The sequence below is a fragment of the Urocitellus parryii genome, chromosome 9, assembly GCF_045843805.1.
Source record: "Urocitellus parryii isolate mUroPar1 chromosome 9, mUroPar1.hap1, whole genome shotgun sequence".
In the NCBI taxonomy this organism is placed as follows: Eukaryota; Metazoa; Chordata; class Mammalia; order Rodentia; family Sciuridae; genus Urocitellus; species Urocitellus parryii.
In genome coordinates this window covers 116,936,656-116,961,603 of record NC_135539.1, presented here as the reverse complement: position 1 = coordinate 116,961,603, position 24,948 = coordinate 116,936,656, and the positions used below count along the sequence as shown (strand labels likewise).

General features: G+C 40.0%; 2 protein-coding genes across 5 annotated transcripts in view; both read left to right on the top strand.

Annotated features, from left to right (window-relative positions):
• The window catches only part of Camsap2 (calmodulin regulated spectrin associated protein family member 2), an 86,065-nt gene extending 78,040 nt beyond the window's left edge, over positions 1–8,025 (top strand). For all 4 annotated transcript variants that reach the window (XM_026397168.2, XM_026397167.2, XM_026397171.2 and 1 more), the window contains 6 exons: positions 2,360–2,496; positions 2,947–3,167; positions 4,569–4,641; positions 5,626–5,741; positions 6,814–6,932; positions 7,314–8,025. In XM_026397168.2, coding sequence (XP_026252953.1) covers positions 2,360–2,496; positions 2,947–3,167; positions 4,569–4,641; positions 5,626–5,741; positions 6,814–6,932; positions 7,314–7,619 — 972 coding nt within the window. In that variant the 3' untranslated portion in view covers positions 7,620–8,025. The remainder of the gene's footprint in view (positions 1–2,359; positions 2,497–2,946; positions 3,168–4,568; positions 4,642–5,625; positions 5,742–6,813; positions 6,933–7,313) is intronic.
• Positions 8,026–21,901: 13,876 nt separating this feature from the next.
• On the top strand, positions 21,902–22,987 carry Gpr25 (G protein-coupled receptor 25). Its single transcript, XM_026397226.2, has one exon. The coding sequence runs from the start codon at positions 21,902–21,904 to the stop codon at positions 22,985–22,987; it is 1,086 nt and encodes a 361-aa protein (XP_026253011.1).
• Positions 22,988–24,948: the final 1,961 nt, after the last annotated feature.

Below are 24,948 nucleotides of genomic sequence, written 5' to 3'. Positions count from 1 at the left end.
CCAGTATCAAAAAAAGTAAAAATTAAAAACAAATAAATAAAAGCACTGGGAAAAGGACATATTCTGTTGGGTTTTGTCTGTTTTATTTATAGTATAAATCTTAGAGCATTATTTTTCTATAATCAGGACTATATTATTGTGTTATTTGTATTTTTTTATTAAGGAACTAAAGTAGATAATCTCTAATCTTACATAGGTCTACAATTTAGAATATAAATTTTAGTATTGTTATTGGATACAATATATTTAAATAATACTGCAGCCAACTAACACAGGTATTGAATAGTATCACTTCCTGATGGTGAAAATTTTGGAATTTATCGTAGATAATAAAGTAGAAAAGCCAACTAAATTTTAATTTTTCTCTACTAGATTTATCACCCTTTTTTGATCTTTATGGTTTTCTAAAATTTTCAAATTACCAGATGGAAAAATATATTCCTATATAATCAGAAACATGTTCTTCAGACTTCTTTTTTTTTTTTTACATTAAGGGACTAACATAATCTTTAATCCTATGTATTCAAAATTTGGAACATAAAAAGAAAAGAGAACACCCAATAGCAACAATTTATAATTTTAAGATTTTAAATTGAAGTAGTGGGGGAAAGTCCTAGAACTAGCTAGGCCTAGTGGTACACACCTGTAATCCCAGCCACTTTGAGAGGCTGAGGCAAGAGGATCACAAATTCAAGGTCAGCCTTAGCAACTTAACCAGGCACTAAGCATCTCTGTCTCAAAATAAAATAAAGGGGCTGGGGTTGGGGCTCAGTGTTAGAGCACTCACCTAGCATGTGTGAGGCACTGGGTTAGATCCTCAGCACCACGTAAAAATAAATAAAGGTATTGTGTCCACCTAAAACTAAATTTTTTATATATATAATAAAAAGGGCTGGGAATGTTGTCAAGGTAGAGAAGTTTTCTAGTGTGCACAGGCCCTAGTCTGTCCTTAGAAAAACAAAAAATAAAGCAAACACCAATACTATTGAAGTGATTACAGTTGCTTTTTTAGATTTGATTGTTTAATGCTGAAAATTTGTAATTTATTTTAAATTTGATCCTATGGTGATTGCCCTTAGAGGTCTTTTTCCACACTTAGAAATTAGGATGTGAGTCATGTTGTCTCTCTTAATCATGTAAAAATGTCATTTTTTAATAGAATGCTATTGACATAATGGGTAAAGATACCTATTAAAGACCAATTTTAGAGACCTTTGCTACATCTCTTCCTTGAAAAAAAAGGAAAGCAGAGGGGGAAGAATCTTTAGTGTAAAACAGGCAATGTATTTGTACCTTCCTTTACATTCCGTATCTCCTATTTCATTCATTTCCATGTCTTTACCACCTTAATTCTCATCCCTTGGACTATGGGGATAGCTTTCTAAATGGGCTTTCTGCCTCTAATTATATCGTTCCCTCTTTATACTGCTAGTTGTCCCACAAGTGAAGCTCCAGTTGAGTCTCTTTCTAGTAAAAATTCTAGTTGCCTGATGAAAAAAATCCAAACCTTTAGTTCAGGGACAGTTGCACAATAGCCAGAACCTGTTTGTCCAGCCTCTTCCCCATAACTTCTGATTCAGACTGTTCTTTACACAAGCTTCATCTAAAGTCTGTCATACTATCTTAAGTAGAGGTTAAATATTTCCTCCTTTTTGTCTCTGTTATATCCTAAACATACTCATGGTATAGACCTAAGACCCAGAGTTTCAGTTGTTTTAATTCTTATCTGCTTTATCTCTTAGACTGTGAACTTCTAGAGGGATTGCATCTCCATTACGCATTGACAAAGGAAAGTAACAAGCTGTGTAAATAGTTGTCTAAATGATTTCTTTGTTGATGCTTATTTTGTTAGTATGTAATATATTCACAACATAGTGCTGGATATTATAGATAATAAACATTTGAAAAAGTTATGGCACCTTGGGTCACATATCTTAAAAATTACATGGAGAAAGAAATACAAATAAATTGCTTTGCATAGGAACCAGAGAAAGATTTAATGAAGAATGGAGAAAGAAGATACCATTCGGAGCGTCAGTTTACCTATTCATATGACTATTACCTAACAAACAATACCCACTTCCTTTATTCTGGGGATAAAAAGATGCACTTATTTATTAGGGTCACAGAACCTTTTTTCTTTTGATGGCCATTGAGTCTTAAAAGGTTTTTTGTTACTTAATAGAACTGCTACTGCTTTAATTTAATTCTTTGTAATTTCTGAAACATGTCCACTTTTAATAGGTTGTAATGGTTCAGATTTTCAATTATAAGAGTAACCATGAAATATGACTACAACAACTGAAAATGAGAATATTTGTACCTAAAATTCATCTGTTTCAATGAAATTTGTTCTTAGGATGATCAAAAAGCAGAAAATGATATGGCAATGAAACGAGCAGCTTTGTTGGAGAAACGACTAAGAAGGGAGAAAGAAACTCAGCTTCGGAAACAGCAGCTGGAAGCAGAAATGGAGCATAAGAAAGAGGAAACAAGGTAAAGGACGTGGCTATGCCAATTCTAAATCAGTGCTAATGATGCACAGGCATATTTACAGAAATTTTGGTAAATAGTCCTCAAGGAGGCAATTTCTCATTAATCTTTTTTATTAACAGATTTCTTTTCAGAGATGTTTGCAGTCTACACAGACAACTGGATCAGAGCTGACTTAAAAAGTTATTTTCCCAAGTATTACCTGATTTAGTATGTCAAAGTAAAGTTCTCCAGAATCATTAATTTAAATGTTTGATAAAAATAATTTAAAATAACTTCACTAGAAGATACATGTATATGTATAGCCTAACTTTTCTCAAGTACATTTTAAATGAACCATTTTTCCTCAAGGTGCTAAAATATATTTCTTCCTTCTCACATAAAACATGTAACTCTCCAGTGTCACTTGTCTTTGGTAGACAGAATGAAAAATTTGACCATTTTATTCCTTAGGCGTAAAACTGAGGAAGAACGTCAGAAGAAAGAAGATGAGAGAGCACGCAGAGAATTTATTAGGCAAGAGTACATGAGGCGAAAACAACTGAAGCTAATGGAAGATATGGATACTGTAATTAAACCCCGTCCTCAAATGGCAAAACAGAAAAAACAGCGGCCAAAATCTATTCACAGAGATCATATTGAATCCCCCAAAACACCAATAAAAGGTCCTCCAGGTAACACAGCTTATTATGAGGAGTCTGTTCATAAAACAACACCAGCTTGGTTTTGTCATACTAACTTGATTGTGCTTTGATGTGCTAAATTGGATACAGAATTTGAGATTATGCATATTTAACTTTTATTAGAAAATCAAAATGAGCAAATGAAGTTTTTTTTTAAGAGTTATATATATTATATGTATATGCATATATTCAAGAGAACAAATGTGAATGGTGAAAATCTAATTTAAATACTAAGTTATAGCTGGGCACTGTGGCTCATACCTGTGTTCCCAGCAGCTCAGGAGGGTGAGGCAGAAGGATCAGGAGTTCAAAGCCAGCCTCAGCGATTTAGTGAGGCCCTAAGCAGCTCTACAATACCCTGTTTCTAAATTTAAAAAAAAAAAAAAAATTGATTTATTAGGCAACTCTGCCCTCAGATTAATCTCCATGACTTATTAACTACCCTCTAAGTACTTGTAAATTTAGGATAAATGTTATATGCCTGAAATGTATATGAAACATGTCTGTAGAAACCTGGGCACAGTGGTGCATGCCTGTCATCCCAGCTACTTGAGAAGCTGAGGTGGGAAGATCGAAAGTTTGAGGCCACCCTGAGCAACTTAGACAGGTCCTGGTCTCAAAATAAAATGTAGAAAGTCTAGGAATGCAGCTTAGTAGTGTAGTACTTGCCCAGCACACACAAAGCTTAGTCCCCAGTACTGAAAAATAAATAAAAAACATGTCTATAGAATAAAGAATATAAGATCAAGGGTTCAGAAATCCCTCCTTTACAATAGAAATAGTCAACTGGGTGTGGTGGCATGTGCCTGTAATCCCAGCAGCTTAGAAGACTGAGGCAGGAGGATTGTGAGTTCAGAATTCCTATAGTTATTCTAAGCCTGAGGAAAAATAACACAACATTGACTGTTGAAAGATAACGATCTTTTATAGTCAATGGACCTTTGGTAAATAATATTGGCTAAAATTAGTATATTTTCCAGCTAGGAATTAGGTGTTACTAAATTTATTTTTCTTTCTTGAAGGTCAAGGTATCATGTCTCATTAACACTTTCCTTTGGGAATAGCAAGTTAGCTTTATTATTGTTTTCTAAAAGTAAGTTCTTGGGCAGAGGGAGTGCTGGTTTAGCATGCATGAGACCCTGGGTTCGATCCCCAGTACTGCAAAAATTAATAAATAAAATAAAAGTAGATTCTCTGCTAATTTTAAATAAATTGTGTATATATGCATGCAGTCATGTTTAGAGTGAGTGTTTAAAAAAAAGAAGAAGAAACTACAGAAGCTTAATTTTCACATGCTGGTGTTATCTAATGAACAGACTCTTTGCTAGTTGCTCTTTTTAAATTTCTAATTTTGTTTTTGTTCAGGATCACGAATTTATCGTGTTTTTTCAGTCTCTAGCCTTTCTTTGGCATCGCTGAACACAGGTGATAATGAGAGTGTTCATTCAGGCAAGAGGACACCAAGGTAAATCCAGAACATATGGTTGTTTTTCATAGAAAAAGAATATGGTAACTGCAGTTACACAAAACTTTAACTAAAAACTCTTTAGCATTTTTATATTTCATAATGACCAAATCATGAGTTTTTGTGAGTTTTGCTGATTTAGGACTGTTTGGGTTTCTGTTAAGAAATTATATGAAGATGGCTGGGGGTGTGGCTCAGCTGTAGAGCACTTGCCTAGCATGTGTGAGGCCCTGGGTTCAATCCTCAGCACCACATAAAAATAAATAAACAAAATAAAGGTATTGTGTCCAACTACACCTAAAAAATAAATATGTATATAAAAAAGAAATTGTATGAAGAGGTCTATTCATATTAAAATATTCTTTATCTTTTAGAATTTAGAATTATTGACATTGATAAGATACTTTTTATAAGCTATATATACTTAACAGTAATTATACATAAAGTAGTTGCTAATGTGATTATGATTAAATCACGGTTGGTAGAAACAGAAAATACGTAGTTTATCTATAATGTCAGCCTCTTTAGCTTATTTCCCATTGAAGATAAAGGAGCTGTTTTATTTTTCCCCCTATTATATTAATTCCTAAGGATGTTGCCTACTTGAATTTAAGACATTGATGATATATTTGGTCTTTGAGATAGATTAGCAGCTAAAAATCATTATTTCATTACCATAGATTATAATGCCCAAGTCAGAAAAAAATATTTCTAGCAATAGTCATCATCTTAGAGTTCTAATCTTTGTTTTACCATCTTATTGTGTTAGTTGCCAGTTTTCATATGGAAAAACATTAATTCTTTCAACAAATATTTAGAGTACCTGCTATGTTCTGGGAACTTTTATATGTAGCTATAAATAAATATATACAGTGTTATCACCATCTATTTTTAAGGCTTTTATTGGTTTTGGTTGATACTCTTACATATACTCTGGCCCCAAAGCATTCTTTTGAGATATCAAAAATATTATTTACTATTTAGATCAGAGTCTGTCGAAGCTTTCTTGTCCCCAAGTCGTTGTGGCAGTCGAAATGGAGAAAAAGACTGGGAAAATGCATCAACAACTTCTTCAGTGGCTTCTGGAACAGAATACACAGGTTAGTGTATATTTTTAGGGAAACATTTAAATTTAACGCACTAATGAGAATAGATGAAGGTGATATGAAAGAAAGTTTTATTGGCTCACTTTTTGCTCTGAACACAGGAGGCTGATTTTTAAAAATAAAAAAATACTAAACAAAAGTGGTCACCTGCAGGTAGCTTAGTTTGGCAATAACAGCTTCTTTTAGGTTGGCAGTGACTTGTGCCAGATGAATAGAAATAGGTTTCTAAACAAAATTAGTGATGTAATTAGACATCAATTCTGTCTTAGAATTATATGCCTTCATTGTGCTTCTCGCCTTCTTCTAGCTCTAATTCTGTCTTAAAATTATACACCATTTTTGAGTGGTCATTTGGATCTAAAGAAGTTTTAGTGAAGTTCTATCAGTAGTACAAAAGTCCTTCATTATTGCATAAAGGTTAAAATCCAGAAATCCTTTAATAAGTATCAGCGAGCATATAAATGACAAGAAGGATACATCATCTGGGCACGGTGGCACACACCTATAATCTCAGTGGTTAGGGGGGCTGAGGCAGGAAGCTTTCAAGTTAAAAGCCAGCCTCAGCAAAAGTTGAGGCACTAAGCAACTTAGTGAGACCCTGTCTCTAAATAAAATACAAAATAGGGCTGGGGATGTGGCTCAGTAGTCCAGTGCCCCTGAGTTCAATCCCCGGTACCCTCTCCCCACACCAAAAAAAAAGAATGCATTGAATCCAGAGTGTAACCAGCCTCACATATTCCCACCAGCATCTCGTCTAGCCTCTGTTCAAGTGGGCATGATTGGAGTAAAAGTGAATCACATAGAATGTAGGTAAGGATACTTCTAAAGAAGGTCAAGCAGACAGGGTGACAGGGTGAAATCTTACTTCCAGCATTGTTTTCACAAGGCATCCTTAGGCCATAGGAACGTCCTCCAGATGTATCCCTGTGTTGTAAAGCAGTGTTTTGATTGGAGTGCCTCAAGCACAGAATTAGAATCAGTGCAGGAAGAATTACATCATTTAAAAACAGTAGTATTTCTGTCTTACAAATGTTATTTTTATTATTATTTTAAATCTTTGCCACAGGACCAAAGCTCTACAAAGAACCCAGTGCAAAATCCAATAAGCACATAATACAAAATGCTTTAGCTCATTGCTGTTTGGCTGGAAAAGTAAATGAAGGTCAGAAGAAAAAAATATTGGAGGTAAGTATGTTTGCATAAAAATTAAATTTAGCAGTTTAGGTCTCCTAAAATTTCAACAGCCTATAAAAATCTGAAAGTAGTGTTTTAGTTACTAGATTGAGTTAGGTTTACTCTCGAGTTGGTTCTAGAAGACTAAGAATTGACTTCAAAAATTGTCATGAAAATAGGGCTCAGGTGTAGCTCAGTGGTAGAGGGCATGCTTACAATCTCTGAGGCCCTGGGTTTGATCCCCAGCACTGCAAAAAATAATAAAATAAAGTTGGTCATTAAAATATGTCTTGAAATTTGATCATGAAATGTTATATCACTTGTGTACACTTTATTCAGCAAAATTAAGGTTTCTATTGTTACCTTGTTCTGTTTTTGTTTTCTATTTTAAAGGAAATGGAGAAGTCAGATGCCAACAACTTCTTAATCTTATTCCGGGATTCAGGCTGCCAGTTCAGGTCTTTGTATACTTACTGCCCAGAGACTGAAGAAATTAACAAACTGACTGGGATAGGCCCTAAGTCTATCACTAAAAAAATGATTGAGGGACTTTACAAATATAACTCTGACAGGAAACAATTTAGCCACATACCTGCTAAAACTTTATCTGCCAGTGTTGATGCAATTACTATTCATAGCCATTTATGGCAGACCAAAAGACCAGTAACACCCAAAAAACTTTTACCTACCAAGGCATAGGAGTTGGGAAATACTTGCTTCAGAACATTCATGGTAAATTTGCACTTCATTTTTCCTGCCTAGAGAAAATCTTTGTAATTGCCAACAAGAATTTTATTAATTAAAACTGGACATTAACTCTGTTGTCATGAACAACTGGAATGTAAACCACAGTATTTTGGAATGCAGAAGATTCTCACTGAGGTGGTAAGTCCAAGTGATGAAGAAAATGTTTTAATTCCCAAATGGAGATTTGTATGTGCTACCAGGTTTACCTGCTTGATATAGAGACGATGAAGCACTGAATTCTCATGGACACAGTGGACATATGGTTGAAATACAGCTAGGATTACAAATTATGTGTTGTATTTGTTGTTGTTGTTCTTCTTCTTCTTTTTTTTAACCTTTTCTGTATATGCTTGTCTTTGGATGGTGTTTTTTTTTCTTTTCTTTTCTTTTTTTTTTTTTTTTTTGGTTATTTTTCTCTCCTGGGGGTTTATTCTTAGATACCTTTGTATTATGTTTCATGTGGAGATCATGAAAGTAGTAAATATACCTTCAAAAGTAACTTGCACCTTTCTTATGATGTTAAGAGAAACACTAGTGTTACATTTTACAGTAACCCTCATGTTTTAATGGTATTAGAGCATTTGCAAAAATTATTATTCTAAGTATTTACAATTATATTTATTATTCACTCAAGTATTAACATTTCTCTATTAAGTAAGAGGAGGTGTTGTAAAGAGCTGCTAGTAGGTTCGCTTTAAACCACATGCGCTAAACCAAGAATATGTTACTAAAAGTTGCTGATTAAATCAGTGCTGTTTTTACACCACTTCTGGCCAACTCAGAGTAATTTAGATTGTTCTTTTAACAAAAAAGGCTTTCTATCTCTTTTAAAGTCACTTTATAAGCTGGCAGAAGTGAATGACACTTTGAGAGTAGTCAGTCTGAAGATGTAAGACTTCCTGAAGCAAGTACCTGGGAGGTTTTTACATTATATTTATAACTGATATAAAAATTATATTTAGAATTTTTAAACATGTACAAAGGGCTACATTTTAATTTTAAAATAGCTTTATGTTATCTTACTTATATTGGGTTTTCTTTTCCTTTTTAATCCTTTTCAAGTGGAACAGCTTAGATAAGGACACACTTGAAATCTCCTCTACATGATCTTTGTTCTTTAACAGTGTATACCAGAGAGTTAGTTGGGGAAAAACTTCATTCTCAGGAAAAGACTTGAATGATTATGTGACCCTGTTATGTTTCAGTGTTGTGACAACTGTGTAAACTAGGGGGGAAAGACAGTATTGTATCACAAATGAGATGCGTAGTTTGTTTTCTTTCATGGGAAGTAGGATGAAAATATATACATTTCTTTAATTGAGTTGTTTAGAGAGAGAACTAATGTCTCATATGATGTATTTACTTATTTAAAAAAAAAAAAAAGACTAGGAATGAGATGTCCCTGAGCTGTACTTTTCTATTATTATAAGGCCTTTTAGGCATCAATGCATCTGGGTTATCCACATTTTCTCAAATGCTGTCAATATTTTATTGTAATTTATGTTCTTATATTTATGTATATTTGTTAAAACTGTAAAAAAAAATTCACAGATTTTTTTTCCAATACCTGTGCAAGATATATGTGTAGCTCAAAACTATTTGTGATCTACTGTTTGCATGTAAGAGACCAGGATATGTAACTCTTATATTTTAAGTGTATACATATTGTGTATATAAAATCTGAATATTAAACATGGGGAATTGCACATTTTACCTTTCAGACAGTTTCTACCACAATTAGAAAGAAATGATCATTAAGTGTATGTCTAGATTAAGACTAGTTTAAAAAATTATAAGAAATCTAATCAAAGTGTGGATAATAGTCAAAAAGAATTTAATAAGCATCTTATATTACTAAATTTGTTCTTTTCAATTAAATTCCCTTATCAAAGCTATTTTCTTCTTGACATTACCTGATGATTAAATATAGAAAATTTATGTAATAAGATGGAGGAACTATTTAACACTAAACAGGACCACCCTTTATTCTTAAATATGAGTACGTCCAGCAATTGAATTGAATGTCTAAAGGTAGAATGTGAATATTGCCATAGTGTGCATTGCTCTCAGTAAAAGGTTTTACTCTATTAATGCGAAAGGAATATGGATATATTTCTTTAAGTCTGCAGAATTTTTTATTATGGCATAGCTTTTTTAAATTATGTTTTAAAATTATAAAAATGAAAAATATGCTATTTCATAAAGTTTGAGGATTTTTGTCAACTTTACTGAAACACACTGGTGCTTTCATCGTTGGTGGTCAAATTATGATCTTTATTTGGTTAAATTTGCCAAACATATGTCATGGTTACCAGTGTAGCCACTCAAAATCTGAAATTTGACACAGCTTTGGAAAGCTTTTTTCTTCTCAGTTTTTTCAAGTTTGTTTTAGAATGACTGTTACAGTTTTTATTTGGCTGTTTAAAGCCAAAGTCAGCTATGTGATTATGATTTCACAGATATTGTTGGGCAATGTACAGTGTATGGTGTGCTTACCTGTCCACTCTAGAGCATTGCTTACAGGTTTTTTAAAAGATGCTGTGCTGTAAAATACTGTCATATTTGCTATTTCCTGGTAAAGTGTAGTTTTTCCCTTTCATTTGAATAAAAGCATGGCACCAAATGACTCCTTTTCTGTTTCTTAAGTAGAATGTCTCTTTTTGGTAAAATTATTTGAGCTCATCATATAGTTTCTCTATCCCTTAGCCTATGTTTACATCTAACAATTTAAATATAAGAAACAAATTTTAGTAATATTAGCTATTGTTTAAAATTTGTCTTATAGTAATAGTAAAAAAGTCTAACTTTCTATGCTTGGCTCAAATGTATGTAAGTGCTTTGCTCCTTTTATATTAATCCTATTCATATTAACTCACTATCTTTTGGTGAATTAATAATCAAATTGTGTCAGACTTAATACTTTGTTCCTTTGAAATTAAGTGGCTGATGAACTTGATTTTCTTCTTTAACCATGAGAAGACAGTTTTTTTTTTTATTGTTGTTGATGGACACAATACCTTTATTATTTATTTTTATATGGTCCTGTGTATCAAAACCTCACACATGCTAGGCAATCGCTCTACCACTGAGCTATAGCCTCAGCCCAAGAAGGCAGTTCTTGACTGTTACTCCATAAGTTTAACTTTGATTTTGCTGATTCTGCTTATTTAGACCAGAGTAAGGAAATACACCACACACACACACACACACACACACACACACACACACACACTCTAAAATATCCATGCATAACTATATATCTGAAGAAATATCTGTTGTTGTCAGACATTAATATGGTCTCCACCTTGGGACTTCTGCCTTTTGATAGGACACTCAAGCTTCAGAGTAGTTATACTTCCACAATATTTTCCAGTACTTTAAATTTCAAAAGTAAAAATAACTCTAAAACCCAGGCATATTAGAGAAATATTCGCAAACCATGATTCTCTTGCACCCACACACAAGAGTACCTTCCCTGACCTAATTCATGGGTCCTAGCTGGAGCCAAGGAAAATATTCTGAAGTGGACAGGTACAGCCATCTTTATTTCATAACCTTTCTACATATTGATAACAAATAATAAAATGTAGCAAAGGAAAAACAACTGTAATGCTGCAACCTAAGAACCAGAGATTTGAAAAAAAAAAAAATCTATAAAATGAGTGTGAAATTCTACCATCCTTAGAGATCTGTAGATGCTTCAGAAATAGATTGGTGTCTCATTAGATGGCAATTTTGCTTTTTAAAAGACATGAGAGACATTATGACTACACATTATGACTGTGTGTAGTTTGAGGGAGGGTAGAGGTGTAGTGCAGAGGTGCAGGGGTTGGTGTTTCAGAGTTGCTCTTCAGAGGAGACCCAGAACCCAGTTTCAGTCCTCTCCTTTTTGTACTTGTGGGTGCATACGCCTTCTAATACCTCAGTGTTCCCAAAGTCATACAACAAAAGTTAGTTTCTTGTATGTGTTTAATATCACCTTGGTATCTTAACTAAAAGTGATCTCCATCTACAGTGGCTTATATTTATGTCATAAAAAGTAGGAGGAAATTATTTCTTTGCATTGAAAAGGATAAAAGCAAATGAATTCACACAAAAAATTTTAAGACCCAGTAAGATTTTTTATTTCCTTAAAATGTTAAGCAAAGCCACCATGTTACCTTGGCTAGTGATTTATTTTATCCTTCTTAACTTCAGTCTGTTATTTTAGGTGGTTGAATCTGTGACTTCCTTCAGTTGATATTAGAGGCATCACAAGGACACAGGACAGCATGTGTCATTAACAGTGTGTTTAGTGTAGAGTTTCACTCAACTGCACTGATTGCTGATCCCACCCAATTTTCATATTTTAGGGTTTGCACATTTATATAAGGAAAATGTTAACTCTTAACCCCAAAACAAATAGAAACTCTCCACTTAAGTATTGCTTTACAATTTAAGTATCTTTAATTTGTTTTCTCATTTAACTTACTGTTGTCTTTAAAGATTTTCAGCCCCATTTTATAGATAAAGATGATGCAACTTTGAAAGATTAATAAATAACTGTCTAGAGCTCAAGGCTAATAAGTGGCAACATTACAATTGGAGTCTGAGCCTTGATTCATCTCTTCACTGGTCTGCATGGTGCAGAGTTTCCCCGCTGCCATTGTGGATATTGTGGAATAAGAATATATTTAGATATATTTAGAGTTAGGAGCAGTGGTACACACCTGTAATCTTAGAAACTTGAGAGGCTGAGGCAGGAGGACTGCAAGTTCAAAAAAAAAAAAAAAAGTTTTTTTTTAAAGGCCTAGTAATGTAGTTCAATGGTTAAGCATCCCTCTATGTGCAATACCAAAAAAGAAAAGAAAATAATACATCCAGGCTCACAATTATACTAGTTAGGTTCACCACTGAAGGAACACTGAGAATAATAGTTAGAGCAGATTTTATTCTCTTGCCTACCACTTGTAACCAGCATCAACACAATACCAGCTAATCAAACTGGTGTGCTTATGTAGCTACACTGAGTATCTAGATTCATGAGGATAAAAAAAATGTAGAAGCAGCATAAGTGGTGAAAAATAAATTATAATTATAACAGGTTGATCTTATTTATCCAGGAAAGAGTTATTAGATGCAAGGGACTAGCTAGATCACAAGGTTAGGGTCTCTACCACCAAGGAACTCAAGTGTCTCAAGGTGAATGCTATATTAGACCTCTACAAACAATGATAACTATGTGCTATAACAGAGGAATGAATAAAAATAAAGAACAGATAAGCCTTCACCTGTAAACAGAAAGAAGATCTTGTTCAGCAAGCAATTTCAAGTACTAGATTATCTTATTAAAACTGATTTATCAAGAACATAAGACTATCTTAAATTGTCAACTGATAGAATGCCACATCCTAGTTTTCTGTGAAGTATTAAATTTTGAATTGCAGAGATATAAGTTCTTTATAAACATTGTTCAAAGCTGTGCTACACATCCTTTTTACTGTCTTAACCAGAGACTACAAACTTAGCCTTTGGCTACTGTAAGTAATGTGCAGTCTCATTGGAGGGCTCACTGAATTCTTAGTAACACCACAGATATATTTGTATACAGTAGGAATTACGTGTGTAATTTGATTCTTTACCCTTATAATTGGTGCCTCAGCACAATAGATAGTTAATATGTGTGGAATGAATGTGTGAAAGGGCTACCCAGTCCTGGTCCAGAATTCACAGTCAAGTCTAAAATGTGAGTTTTATTTCTAACTCCTACTACAGATATTTTGTCCCTTAGTTGTAAACCCTAAGTTAGCTTTCTCTGATTTGACTCCCTCCAGTTCACATTTAGCATTCCATAGGACTCAGGTGTGGCTTGATCACCAGACATGGGGTTCCAGTTCTCCTTTGCCTTCTCTCTGGGCCCACTCAAGCCTCAGTTTTTCACACTCTGCCCTACTTCCACCCTCCTTGCCCGGAGGCTTTCGCTGTGCGCTTTGCTACCTCCACACACAATCAACATCTGCTTCCTAAGTGCTTTCTTGGCCCCACCCATGCCTGCAGCTGCTGTCGTTTTCAACTGGAAGGTCCAATGTCACCCCCAGCCCACCTAGTTAAAAACCCAGTGTCAACTGCCTAGTAAAGTCAACTTTCCTTCCTGACACATGTCTAGTCCCCAAGACTAAAACCTTCAAGATCTTCCCTTCCTCCCTCTCTGTCCAACACAGAAGAACCTAGTGCCCAGATGCCACAAATTTGTTTGTTTTGTTCAAATTTGTTCTTTCAGTCTGTTCATCCTTTCTGCCACCAGATTTGTGTCCAGGTTTTGGTAGCTCATGCTTTACTGCAGAGCTTTCAAGTGGTCTTTCCTTCCTTGCATTTTTCCCCTCCGTACTCTCCTGTTACTCAGTTTTTCTAAAGCATTTGTCATCTGAACTAGACAAAACTTCTTTGGTGCTTTATTATTGGTGTAAAACTCCAGAGATAAGTATCTAAAGCCCTCATAGATTTATCCCCACCTTACCTTTTCAGCAATGCCAGAACATCTGATAGGGAAATACTCACAGGCACATCAAAACCTGTGACATGTCAAGTTATCTCATTAGCTGGGTGTGGAGGCACATACCGTGTAATCCCAGCAATTTGGGAGGTTGAGGCAGGAGGATTGCAAGTTTGAGGCCAACCTCAGCAACTCAGCAAAGTCCCAAGCAACTTAGACCCTGTCTCAAAAAATATAAAGGGCTGGGGATGAGGCTCAGTGGTTAAGCCCTCTGCATTTAATCCCTGGTACCAAAAAAACAAAAACATTATTGAAGTAGTCATGAAAAAAAAGCAAACTGCAAGAACTTCCTTATTTTCTAGTTCAGCATTATTTTTTATTTGAATTGCTGGAGGGGGTGAGTTGAGGTGATGGTAATCATCTCAGTGTTTGGGACCAGGCTGCTCCTATCCACAGACATCTCAGAAAGGCTGTCTTGCTTTGACATTGATATGAAGCAGGATGTTACAATCTGCCTTTTATCAAGGTTATTTGTACATTATGGCTCACCTCCAATAATGTATGAACTGCTTGAGAGGGAAGCACAGAGTCTTACTTCTTGTGTCTTTTCCATTTGCTGATCTGGGCTTGCCCAACAGCTGGAAGGGGCTGGTCACAAAGTCAGTCTGAGTTGAAGGTGACCCTAAAGATTTGTTTCATTGATCAGTGGCAAGATCACAGCATAGGAAGTGGTGGGTGGTGGGGACACCCCACTACCACTCATGCCGAGAGGCTGCTGCTACCAATAACTAGATGTCACACTACATTCTGTGAAATCACTGAACAGTGATGGTAAGTGGTAGTTCAGAGGCTTGTGTGGGCAGAATAGTTACTACAAAGATAAAAAGTTGCTTCTTTTCCAAGCAGCTATGCTGGGGCCATTTTTATACTGAGGGACTTCCCTATTGCTTCAAGTTTCCAATGGGTTTATTTTTCATCTTTAAAAGAACACTTGAGCTGCAGCAACCTGCAGTGGAAGACAGGAGTCTTACTTTCCTTGAAAGCTACGTTCTCTTCCCCCACCCTCTAGTCCTGTCCCTGACTCCCTCCCCCATGTCCTCCAAGGACTAACGGTGACAATGACATCTGGGGTAGATCTAGCCCTGAGACAATCACATGGCAGAAGGCCACAGGCTCTTTCACATTGAGTGGTCCCTTCCGAGATGGGGGCTGGAACTGAGTGCTCATGTCTAGCTCAGACAGTGTCCTCTCCCAGCTAGCTACCCTGTGTTCAGTACCTAAAAGTTTCTACCATAGTTGAACATCTGAAAAGTTCTTCAGGGTCTCTGGCATCCAGGGTGGGGCCCGTTGCCTGGTGTGTGCCAGCCACATCCCTTAAGTGGTGAGGTGTCAGGGGAGGAACCAGAGCTACTGTTGCCTTCTGTCCTATCCCCCTCTCCACCACACACACACACACACACACACACACACACACACACACACAGTTTCAGGGGTAGGTGGACTTTGGGAACATTTTTTAAAAATATTTTTTAGTTGTCAATGGATATTTATTTATTTATTTATTTATTTATATGCAGTGCTGAGAATCAAATCCACTACCTCACACATGCTAGGCAAGCACTCTACTACTAAGCCACAACCCCAGCCCCTGGGGGAACATCTTAATAGCCAGTAAGTAAAACAGCTGACTCCCTATTCCCAGTTCAGTATTTAACAAAGGGCATTGGAACAACACAGGTTTTTGTGGTTTTCCTCATATTCAAAGGAAGGAGGGAAGTTGACCTGGCAGACTACAGTCTGTCTGTGCTGTAGTCCTGCCAGCAGATTCTCTGCACAATCTAATCTGTCACCTTGTGGAATTCACCAGCAGGTGACACCAGGCACCGTGTACTGTGATGGATCAAGTCTTGAAGATCTCCCAGATGGAGATTCTCTCTTTGTGGATTCCCAGTGCAATGCCCCAGATATTTACCACCCACCCACCACATGTAAACAAAGCACTGTATCCAGGAGAGGAGAGGCAGCACAAGCCCAGGGGACAGCCAGAAATAAGAGCAGGCCTGCCTATGTGAGGTCACCATCTGAGGGATTGAGTGGGTTTTACATGCTCAGACCCAGAATGGGAGGGGACTCCATGGGAGCTGTCTCATTTGATCCTCACTGGACCCCTATCAGGTAGATATTATCATGCCCATTTTAAGATGTGGGAACTGGGGCCCAAAGGACAGCTATCAACTAATAAAGCTGACATTTAAGCCAGATTGTCACCACTAATGATCTGTTTTTTAACTGATCAGAGATAGATGGGATGACATGTAAGAAATCTGTGTCATAAATTTGACATCACACACAAAACAAGTTTCTGAAACATGTATTTCAAATGTAATTATTAGGAGGGCTGGGATTGTGGTTCAGTGGCAGAGCACTTGCCTTGCATGTATGAGGCACTGGGTTCAATCCTGAGCACCACTTAAAAATAAATAAATAAAATAAAGGTATTGTGTCCATCTATAACTAAAAAAAAATTAAAAATAGTGTTAGGAAAGCTGTATAGAAATCTAAAAAAGATTACACATTAGGCGGATTAAAAAGGCCAAGAATATTATTTTTGACAATAGAACTGAATGTTCTTACATCAAAAAGAAAATTAACTTTCTAAATTCTGAAATTTCTAATAGCAATAAATTTGATAATATGAAAGCATAAAACAATAAGAAATAGCTAATAAAAAGTTTGGAAAAATATTTGAACCAAACAGGATCATCATTTATCCTAAATGAATAGTTCATACAAGTTAATAGCACCTACATAAGATCATAATAAATATGTGAATGACATGACTAGAGAGTTCACATTGTGTGAGGAAGTAAATATGGACAGATTTTTTCCATCTTATTTGTAATCAAGTGTGAATTAAATGAGGTACCAGTTTACCTCATTACCTATCAAAGTGGAAAATATGTTACTGATGAACATTTCTAACAAGATTGTGTTGGAACCTAATACCCTCATAAAATGCCGGTCACACCCTAAGTTAATATTACTGTAAAAACATTTGTCTTGGGGCTGGGGTTGTGGCTCAGAGGTATAGCACTCGCCTACCATTCGAGAGGCACCACGTTTAATCCTCGGCACCACATAAAAATATTGTGTCCACCTATGACTAAAAATGAATATTTTTTAAAAAAATTTGTCTCAACCAATGAAAATTTTCATAACCTTTGACCTATACAAGGACATTTTTATATTATGAAAAGAGTCTGAAATAAAGAGGTCATAAGTGCAATTATTCTAGTTAAAAATATTAGAAACAGGCCAGGTGTAGTGGTGCACATCTGTAATCCCAGCAGCTAGGGAGGAGGCAGGAGGATCGAGAGTTCAAAGCCAGCCTCAGCAAAAGTGAGGCACTAAGCAACTCAGTGAGACCCTGTCTCTTAATAAAATACAAAATAGGGCTGGGGATGTGGCTCAGTAGTCGAGTGTCCCTGAGTTCAATCCCTGGTACCCCCCTCCCAATATTAGAAACAACCTCTATATTCAAATTTAAGGGTTTTGAAAATTAAGCAACATAGAAAAATGAGGATTTATATAGCATTGAGAATAACAGACCACAAAACTATATACATTGTGAAAAAATATATGTGGAGAATATCTGATGTAATATGAAAAAAAATCCAAGAACAATGGGATTATACACAAATTCTTTACTTTTGAAAATGTCAGGGCTGGGGGGCTAGGGCTCAGTAGTAGTGCACTTGCCTGGCATGTGTGAGGCACTGGGTTTGATTCTCAGCATTGCATATAAATAAATAAAATAAAGATCTATCAACAACTAAAAGAATGTTAAAAAAAAAAATCAGGGCTGGGGTTGTGGCTCAATGGTGGAGCACTTGCCTAGCATTTGTGAGGCACTGGATTCGATCCTCAGCACCACATAAAAATAAATTAATTAATAAAATAAAGGTATTGTGCCATCTACAACTAAATATATATATATATATATATATATTTTTTTTTTTTTTTTTTTTTAATAAAAGAAAATGTCCTTCCCTGGCTGGAAAGAAATTCACCAACATGTGAAGTACAGTTAGTTGTGCTGAGGTACCAAGTCTGGGATGACTTTCCTTCTCTGTTCCGTAACGTGGTTATATGGCTTTTGAGATGAAAGAGGCAAAATTCAAATATTTTCTAAAAGGTTAGGTTTATTTGTACGTAAAATAATATGGGTGGGAAATTGTAAGAGCTTAACTATTGCCTTGACCGGGCAGAGGTAAACCTCCTGAAAGCCATTATGACCAAAGCATTGGATATTTATTCATCTAAGTGTTGCCTCTGTTCTCAGGCTTGTGCCAATCACAGTGATGGATGGGGAGAAGTTCCTCTCACCTCAAAGACATTATAATCCCATGGGCAGGACAAGACCGACCCACACAGCAATGGGATACGTGGCTCCAGTTATGCACAGAGCAGAAGGCCGGTGAGCGGCAGGGGCCAGAGAAGCCTCCTGCAGGAGGACGGAGGAAGGACAGACAATTTGGGCTTAGCCTCAGAATGGCTGGGATTCTCAGCCAGGAGAAATGAGTGTTTCTATTGGTTGACTTGAGGAGTCCTCCCCAGGAGCAGAAGAGAAAGCAGTGTCGCAGAGTTAGCCTGGGTCACTGAAACCACCCTGGGCACCCCAGGAGGCCAGGCCCAGGGCAGTGAACCTGCCTCTGGCCTTCATTGCTTTCTCCCACCCAGACAGAGTTCAGTAAGGCCCACCCGCCCAGGCCCCCAGCACAGAAGATTCAACATAGGCTCTTGGCCACAGACTTGCTTGGGTATGAGACCACAGCCCAGGAAGCAAGAATCTCTGTGTTTTTAAAATAAACAACCTACTTCTACTTCCCCTCAACCCCCTGCCTATATTCCCCTCTTGGGTCGCTCACCCACTGTTCTTTTTCACCTGGTGGTTTCTTCGCTGTTCATCTCTCGCTTTCAGGATCACTCATACTCTCTGAGCCCCAGACTGAGACGTGCCCATGGAAAGTGAATTCCAGCAGCACTGGGCCTCCCCCTGATTATCGGGGTTCCTCTGTGCTGGCTTTCCAGGGAAGGAGGCTGCAGCCCCCTTAGACCACCCAGGATGTGGGCACTGCTCACCAGACATGTGATCAAACATTAGAAAAACTGTTCTGAATCTCCAGCAAGCTCCTCAGCCTTCTTCCCCTCACGGGGAGAGGGAGGGTGTTCCCAGGAAACCCAAGCTTGGAAGTGGCAATGCCCATGGAGGGACAGACCTGTAAGCCATTTACTCATTCCTTGGCCTCTTCTGTTGCCTGACTTCTCCCGTTTGTAACTGGTGTGGGAGAAAAAAAAATCTTCACACAAACAGCCTAGAAGCATGCCCACCCCTCCATGGACTCTGGAACCATTTTCTAACTCCCTGCTGGGAATCTCCATATACCAGCAGGACTTTGACCTAGGGTGGCCATATGTCCCTGTTTGCCAAGAACGGTCCTGGTTTATGACCAAGCTAATTATGATAGTACCTCTTTCACTCTCAGAAACATCTTGTTTTGGATAGTTAAATCTATTTCATCAGGCCACCTCAAATCCACATGGAGCTGGGCACAGTGGCACATGCCTGTAATCACAAGGGCTCTGGAGGCTGGGACAAGAGGATTGCAAGTTCAACGCCAGCCTCAGCAACTTAGCAAGGCCCTAAGCAACTTAGCAAGACCCTATCTCTAAATAAAATATATAAAGGGCTGGGGATGTGGTCCAGTGTTAAGTGCCCCTGCATTCAATCCCCAGTACCCCCTCCCCCCAAAAAAAACCCACATAACCCTGAACACATTACAGACATGCTCCTCCTCTGTGTTTTTGACTTCAGTTAAGGGGACAACATCCACACAATCCTCCAGCAGAGGAATCTCAGGCCTATCTTAGTTCCTCTCTGTGGACACCTATGATGTTACAACTCTCTCGAATGGTTCCCCTCCTTTCTGCCCCGTCACTAACCTATTTCAGACACAATTAAAACAGCCTCTTTGGCCATCTCCCTGGCTTGGGGCTCCCTCCTCTCCAACCCACAGTTCTGCCAGTGATCTTTTCAAAACACACTGAGATCTGGGGGCGCTCCACCACCTACAGAATGACATCCAAACCCCTTCATGATCTGGCCCCAGTGACCTTGTCTTCTTCATCCCCTGCCACCCTCCTCCTTTCTGGGCTCCGGTCACACTTAGACTTGTGTCACAGCTTGTGCCATGAAAAGTTCATGTTCCTGCTTGCCTCAAAATGCTTGTTCCTTTTACTCCCTCTGTCTAGTCTGGCCTTTCCTCTCTTTTCTGTTGCTATTTTTGGCCGTCATTCCTAGAACTGACCTCACGTTTTGTCTCCCAGGAAGCCTTTTCCGGTTTTCTCCTCCCACCATAAGTAACTGCTCTAAGTGGATTGTTTTTAACATGTACTACAGTTTGCTGGCAGTCTGGCCACTGCCCAAGGGTCTGCCCTGCCTCAGCAATGACTCTGTAAAGTTATGAGTGGCATTGTGACACTACTGCTACTTCACTGTTAATGGGATGGACTCAAATAAAACTGATAATCCACTTTGAAATTTTTAACACCAGGTTGATCACTACATAAGTCACTCATTGCAGGTGACAGTGGGAGTGACTCTGGGAGGATACACCATGGCAAGAGTTTCAACACAGCATCTTGAGGGAGGGATGTCTGTTTAGAGGAATTCAGGTGTCACGAATACACCCTCCTTAAGAAGGAACGTGCTCCAATCAGGGTCAGACTTTATGCCCACCCTTCTCCATGAATCCTTCCCTCTCTCAGCCCAGAAGGGATCTTGTTCCCTCCAAGCTCCCATCTCATAATTTAGGACAACAAATCTGATATTTTGTTAGTTGCCACCTGGGGTCATCTTTTGCACTGAAATTATAGTGTTGACTTAATAGGTGGATTTTACAGAATGGAGGAATGTGGGGAAAAGCTAGATTTGAATACCAGGCTCTGTCCCTTTTTCCTCTGTGGCTTAATACCCTTCTACATGGCTCCATGATGATTGGATTTGGACAGAAAAGCCACCAGAGTTAAGACACTTAGCCCTCCCTCTCAGCAGGCTTACAATAGTCCAAAAACTCTGCTGGAGCTGTTCAGGAGCTAGACCCCCAAGGACAAGCTCCCGGTTCCTCCAGATCCACTGTGTACCCAATAGCAGGGACCCCTTTTTTAGAAAACAGGTGAATGAGAGGGGGCTATAAAAGCCACATCCCAGGTTCTGTCTCTTCACCTCTAGATGCAAAATAACAGCAAGGGGAGGCAGGATGGAGGAACCAGAACAGATGAAGATTCCAATGTACTTACCACCTCTTGCAAACTGACATTAGACCCTCCTCATCAGACAAGTACCCTGATTTAACAAACTGAGTGATTAATAGAGGAAGCGATGGGCCACCTCACCCTGGGAGGCCGCACAGGTCTCCCAGTCCTGAGGACTTTTCCTTGTAGAGCCAGCTATGGAGCCCCCTCTGTCCTCCTCTGCCCTTCCCCAACTCAGAGGCCATCATCTGTACCACAGGAGCCTGCCCCTCCCTGCCCACACCCTCCCTCCCCACCTTCCTGCCCACCCATTCGCCTCACCTCCATCTGGGGTGGCAGGAAGGGAGGTGCTGGGCACCGGCCGTGAAGAGCCAACCCCCTCCTGCTCAGAGCGACTGCGGCCTGTACGGAGCGAGGCCTGGGACCACGCAGGACTCAAGGCCTGGCCATGAACGCCACTGAGGCCTGGAGCCCCAGCCCAGATGTGGTGTCCTGGGACTACTCTGGGTCGGGCGCCCTGGAGGAGCTGGAGTTGTGCCCTTCCTGGGACCTGCCCTACGGCTACGCCTACATCCCTGCGCTCTACCTGGCGGCTTTCGCAGTGGGCCTGGTGGGCAACACCTTCGTGGTGTGGCTGCTGGCGGGGCGGCGTGGGCCGCGGCGGCTGGTGGACACCTTCGTGCTGCACCTGGCCGCCGCGGACCTGGGCTTCGTGTTCACCCTGCCACTGTGGGCGGCGGCGGCGGCGCGCGGAGGCCACTGGCCCTTCGGCGAAGGCCTCTGCAAGCTCAGCAGCTTCGCGCTGGCCTGCACGCGCTGCGCAGGCGCGCTACTGCTGGCCGGCATGAGCGTGGATCGCTACCTGGCCGTGGTGAAGCTGCTTGAGGCGCGGCCGCTGCGCACCCCGCGCTGCGTGCTGGCTGCGTGCTGCAGCGTTTGGACCGTGGCGCTTCTGGCCGGCCTGCCCTCCCTGGTCTACCGAAGGTTGCAGCCCCTTCCCGCGGGCCCCGGCAGCCAGTGCGGGGAGGAACCCTCCGACGTCTTCCAGGGCCTCAGCCTGCTGCTGCTGCTGCTCACCTTCGTGCTGCCCCTGGTCGTCACTCTCTTCTGCTACTGCCGAATCACGAGCCGCCTGCGCAGGCAGCCATACGTGGGCCGGGCCCGGAGGAACTCGCTGCGCATCATCTTCGCCATCGAGAGCACCTTCGTCGGCTCCTGGCTGCCTTTCAGCGCCCTGCGAGCCATCTTCCACCTGGCGCGTCTGGGGGCACTGCCACTTCCCTGTCCTCTGCTGCTGGCGCTGCGCTGGGGTCTCACCATCGCCACCTGCCTGGCTTTCGTCAACAGCTGCGCGAACCCGGTCATCTACCTCCTGCTCGACCGCTCGTTCCGCGCCCAGCTGCCGCACGGGGCCTGCGGGAGGGCCGGTCGCCAAGTGCGCAGGATCAGCTCGGCCTCCTCTCTGTCCAAGGACGACAGCTCAGTGTTCTGGGGCCGTCCCCACGCCGCGAACATGGCCCCGGCCTCCTGGTAGCTTCTCCAGGCGAGCGGAGATGGACAGCAGCGGAGCACTGACTGCACAGGGGGCCAGACTCGGCTCTCCCCACATGTTTTGGCCACAGCAGGCTGCTCCAGCCACCACTGCCTCCTGAGCTGCCCGCCTCCTGCATCAGCTTTCGCAGAACCTCATAGAGGTGATGGAATTCCTCCAAACCAGGCAGCTGAGGCCCGGTGTTCTTTCTGCCGGGTGGAGACCTGAGCTAATTTTTTCCAATCCAAGAAAGGTCCCATGAGATTCAGTAGACAGCAACTTGGAGACCCACGGATTTACCAGAGAGAAGGGAAGTGGGTTTCCTTCTCTGCCCCATTCAGAATAGCAGTCATCAGAATATCTAGTGCTGACGCCCAGCTCTCTGGTCATGTTTTCTCTGGTCCCCTAGAATAGCCTTTGCCTTCTGAGAAATTCCTTCTGCAAGTCAGACTGCCTGGCCCTCTCACTCTTAAATAAATAAATAATAAAATTCTAAAGAACATGAGAATTGACAGCCCTTTTGTACTCTATCATCTTTATGACTGTGTTGGCTGTATCATTAATCACCATCAATTCAGATTTTCATCTTAAAAGCTTACCAAGGGCTGAGGTTATAGCTCAGTGGTAGAGCACTTGCTTAGCATGTGTGAGGCACTGGGTTCGATTCTCAGAACCACATATAAAATAAATAAATAAAGGTTCATTGACAATTATATATAAAAACAAAAACAACAACAACAACAAAAAACTCACTAAAGATGTGGAACCAGCCCCAGTGTAAGCTACCCAATTTGTTTCTTCTGATAGACTCCCAGGGGTGACACCCTGCCCTGGTTTTTTGTATCTAGTGACCCTTCTCCCCTCCCTGGCAAAGCTGTAGGACTTACCCTGAAATCCATCTGGCCTTCCCTCTGGATAGAAGGATCTGACATCTCTCACCAGTTCTTCAGATTCCCCCTCATTTAGCCACGAACCCCGGATTTTTCAATAAACACTTTTGCCTAACCCTGGCTTGACGATGTGTCTTTACTTGAGCAGTGGGACTGAAATGAGTGTCAGGAGGCGGGTCACCAGTTCAGACAAAACTCAACTCAGTAGTTGAGAGTGACTTCAGGGGGACAAGTATTTTGTGTGCCGTCGGCACCGTGAGAGCTGGCTGCACTTGTGTGTGCAGTTATCCCTCAAGGGGGTGGCAAATTGTTTATTCTCATTATTTTTAAGGACAGTTCACATTTTGAAAGTAACAGAATGTTTAGAAACATGTAAGAGAATGTACCTGCCAGATCACTGTGCCTGTCATTTCAAAGATATGTGATTTTGATTTTCAAATGCATATTGGACCTTTTCTCCTACCCTTCAGGAGACCTCCCAGTAAAATGGTCTGGAATTAGCTGTTTACAGACTCTGATTTATCTTTTGAGGTTTCTAGAGGGTTTGGAAATTCTCTCTTTACGCTTTCGATGTAAGAAGATTTGGCTTAAAGAGATTTCCTCAGTGCAGGGAGAGGGACTCAGTGCTGCTGCTCTTCTTTGGAACCACGTCCTAGCCAGATCCCCATGAGGCCAGTCTTGAAGGACAGGATCTTGGAAAGTGGCACTCAGATCAGCTCTTCAGTGCCTGGTTGGGTCTGATGCCTGGCATTTTTTTCTCAGGCTGTTTAATCCCACCTCCAATACCACCCATTTAATACCATAACTGCATTCTCTTCAGCATTTGGGATATGTTGGGTTGGAGCAGGTTAAACATTACATCCCACCTTGACCTTACCTGTCTGCTGCTCCTAAGTCAAGCTGAAAAGTGCATCTATGCTTGCTTCTCCCATACAGCCTGCAAGGGAAGCCATGCAGCTGGGGTCACTGTGCCAGCAAGATGTATTACAGACACTTTCATGTTTGGGAGTTCGGTAATATCATGGCCCTTCCTATCCTCGCCGTTGCTCCCTGTGGTAAGAAGTTACTCTCTTT

Coding starts and splice junctions, on each gene's coding strand:
- Gpr25 (XM_026397226.2), top strand. CDS start 21,902: ATGAACGCCACTGAGGCCTGGAGCCCCAGCCCAGATGTGGTGTCCTGG.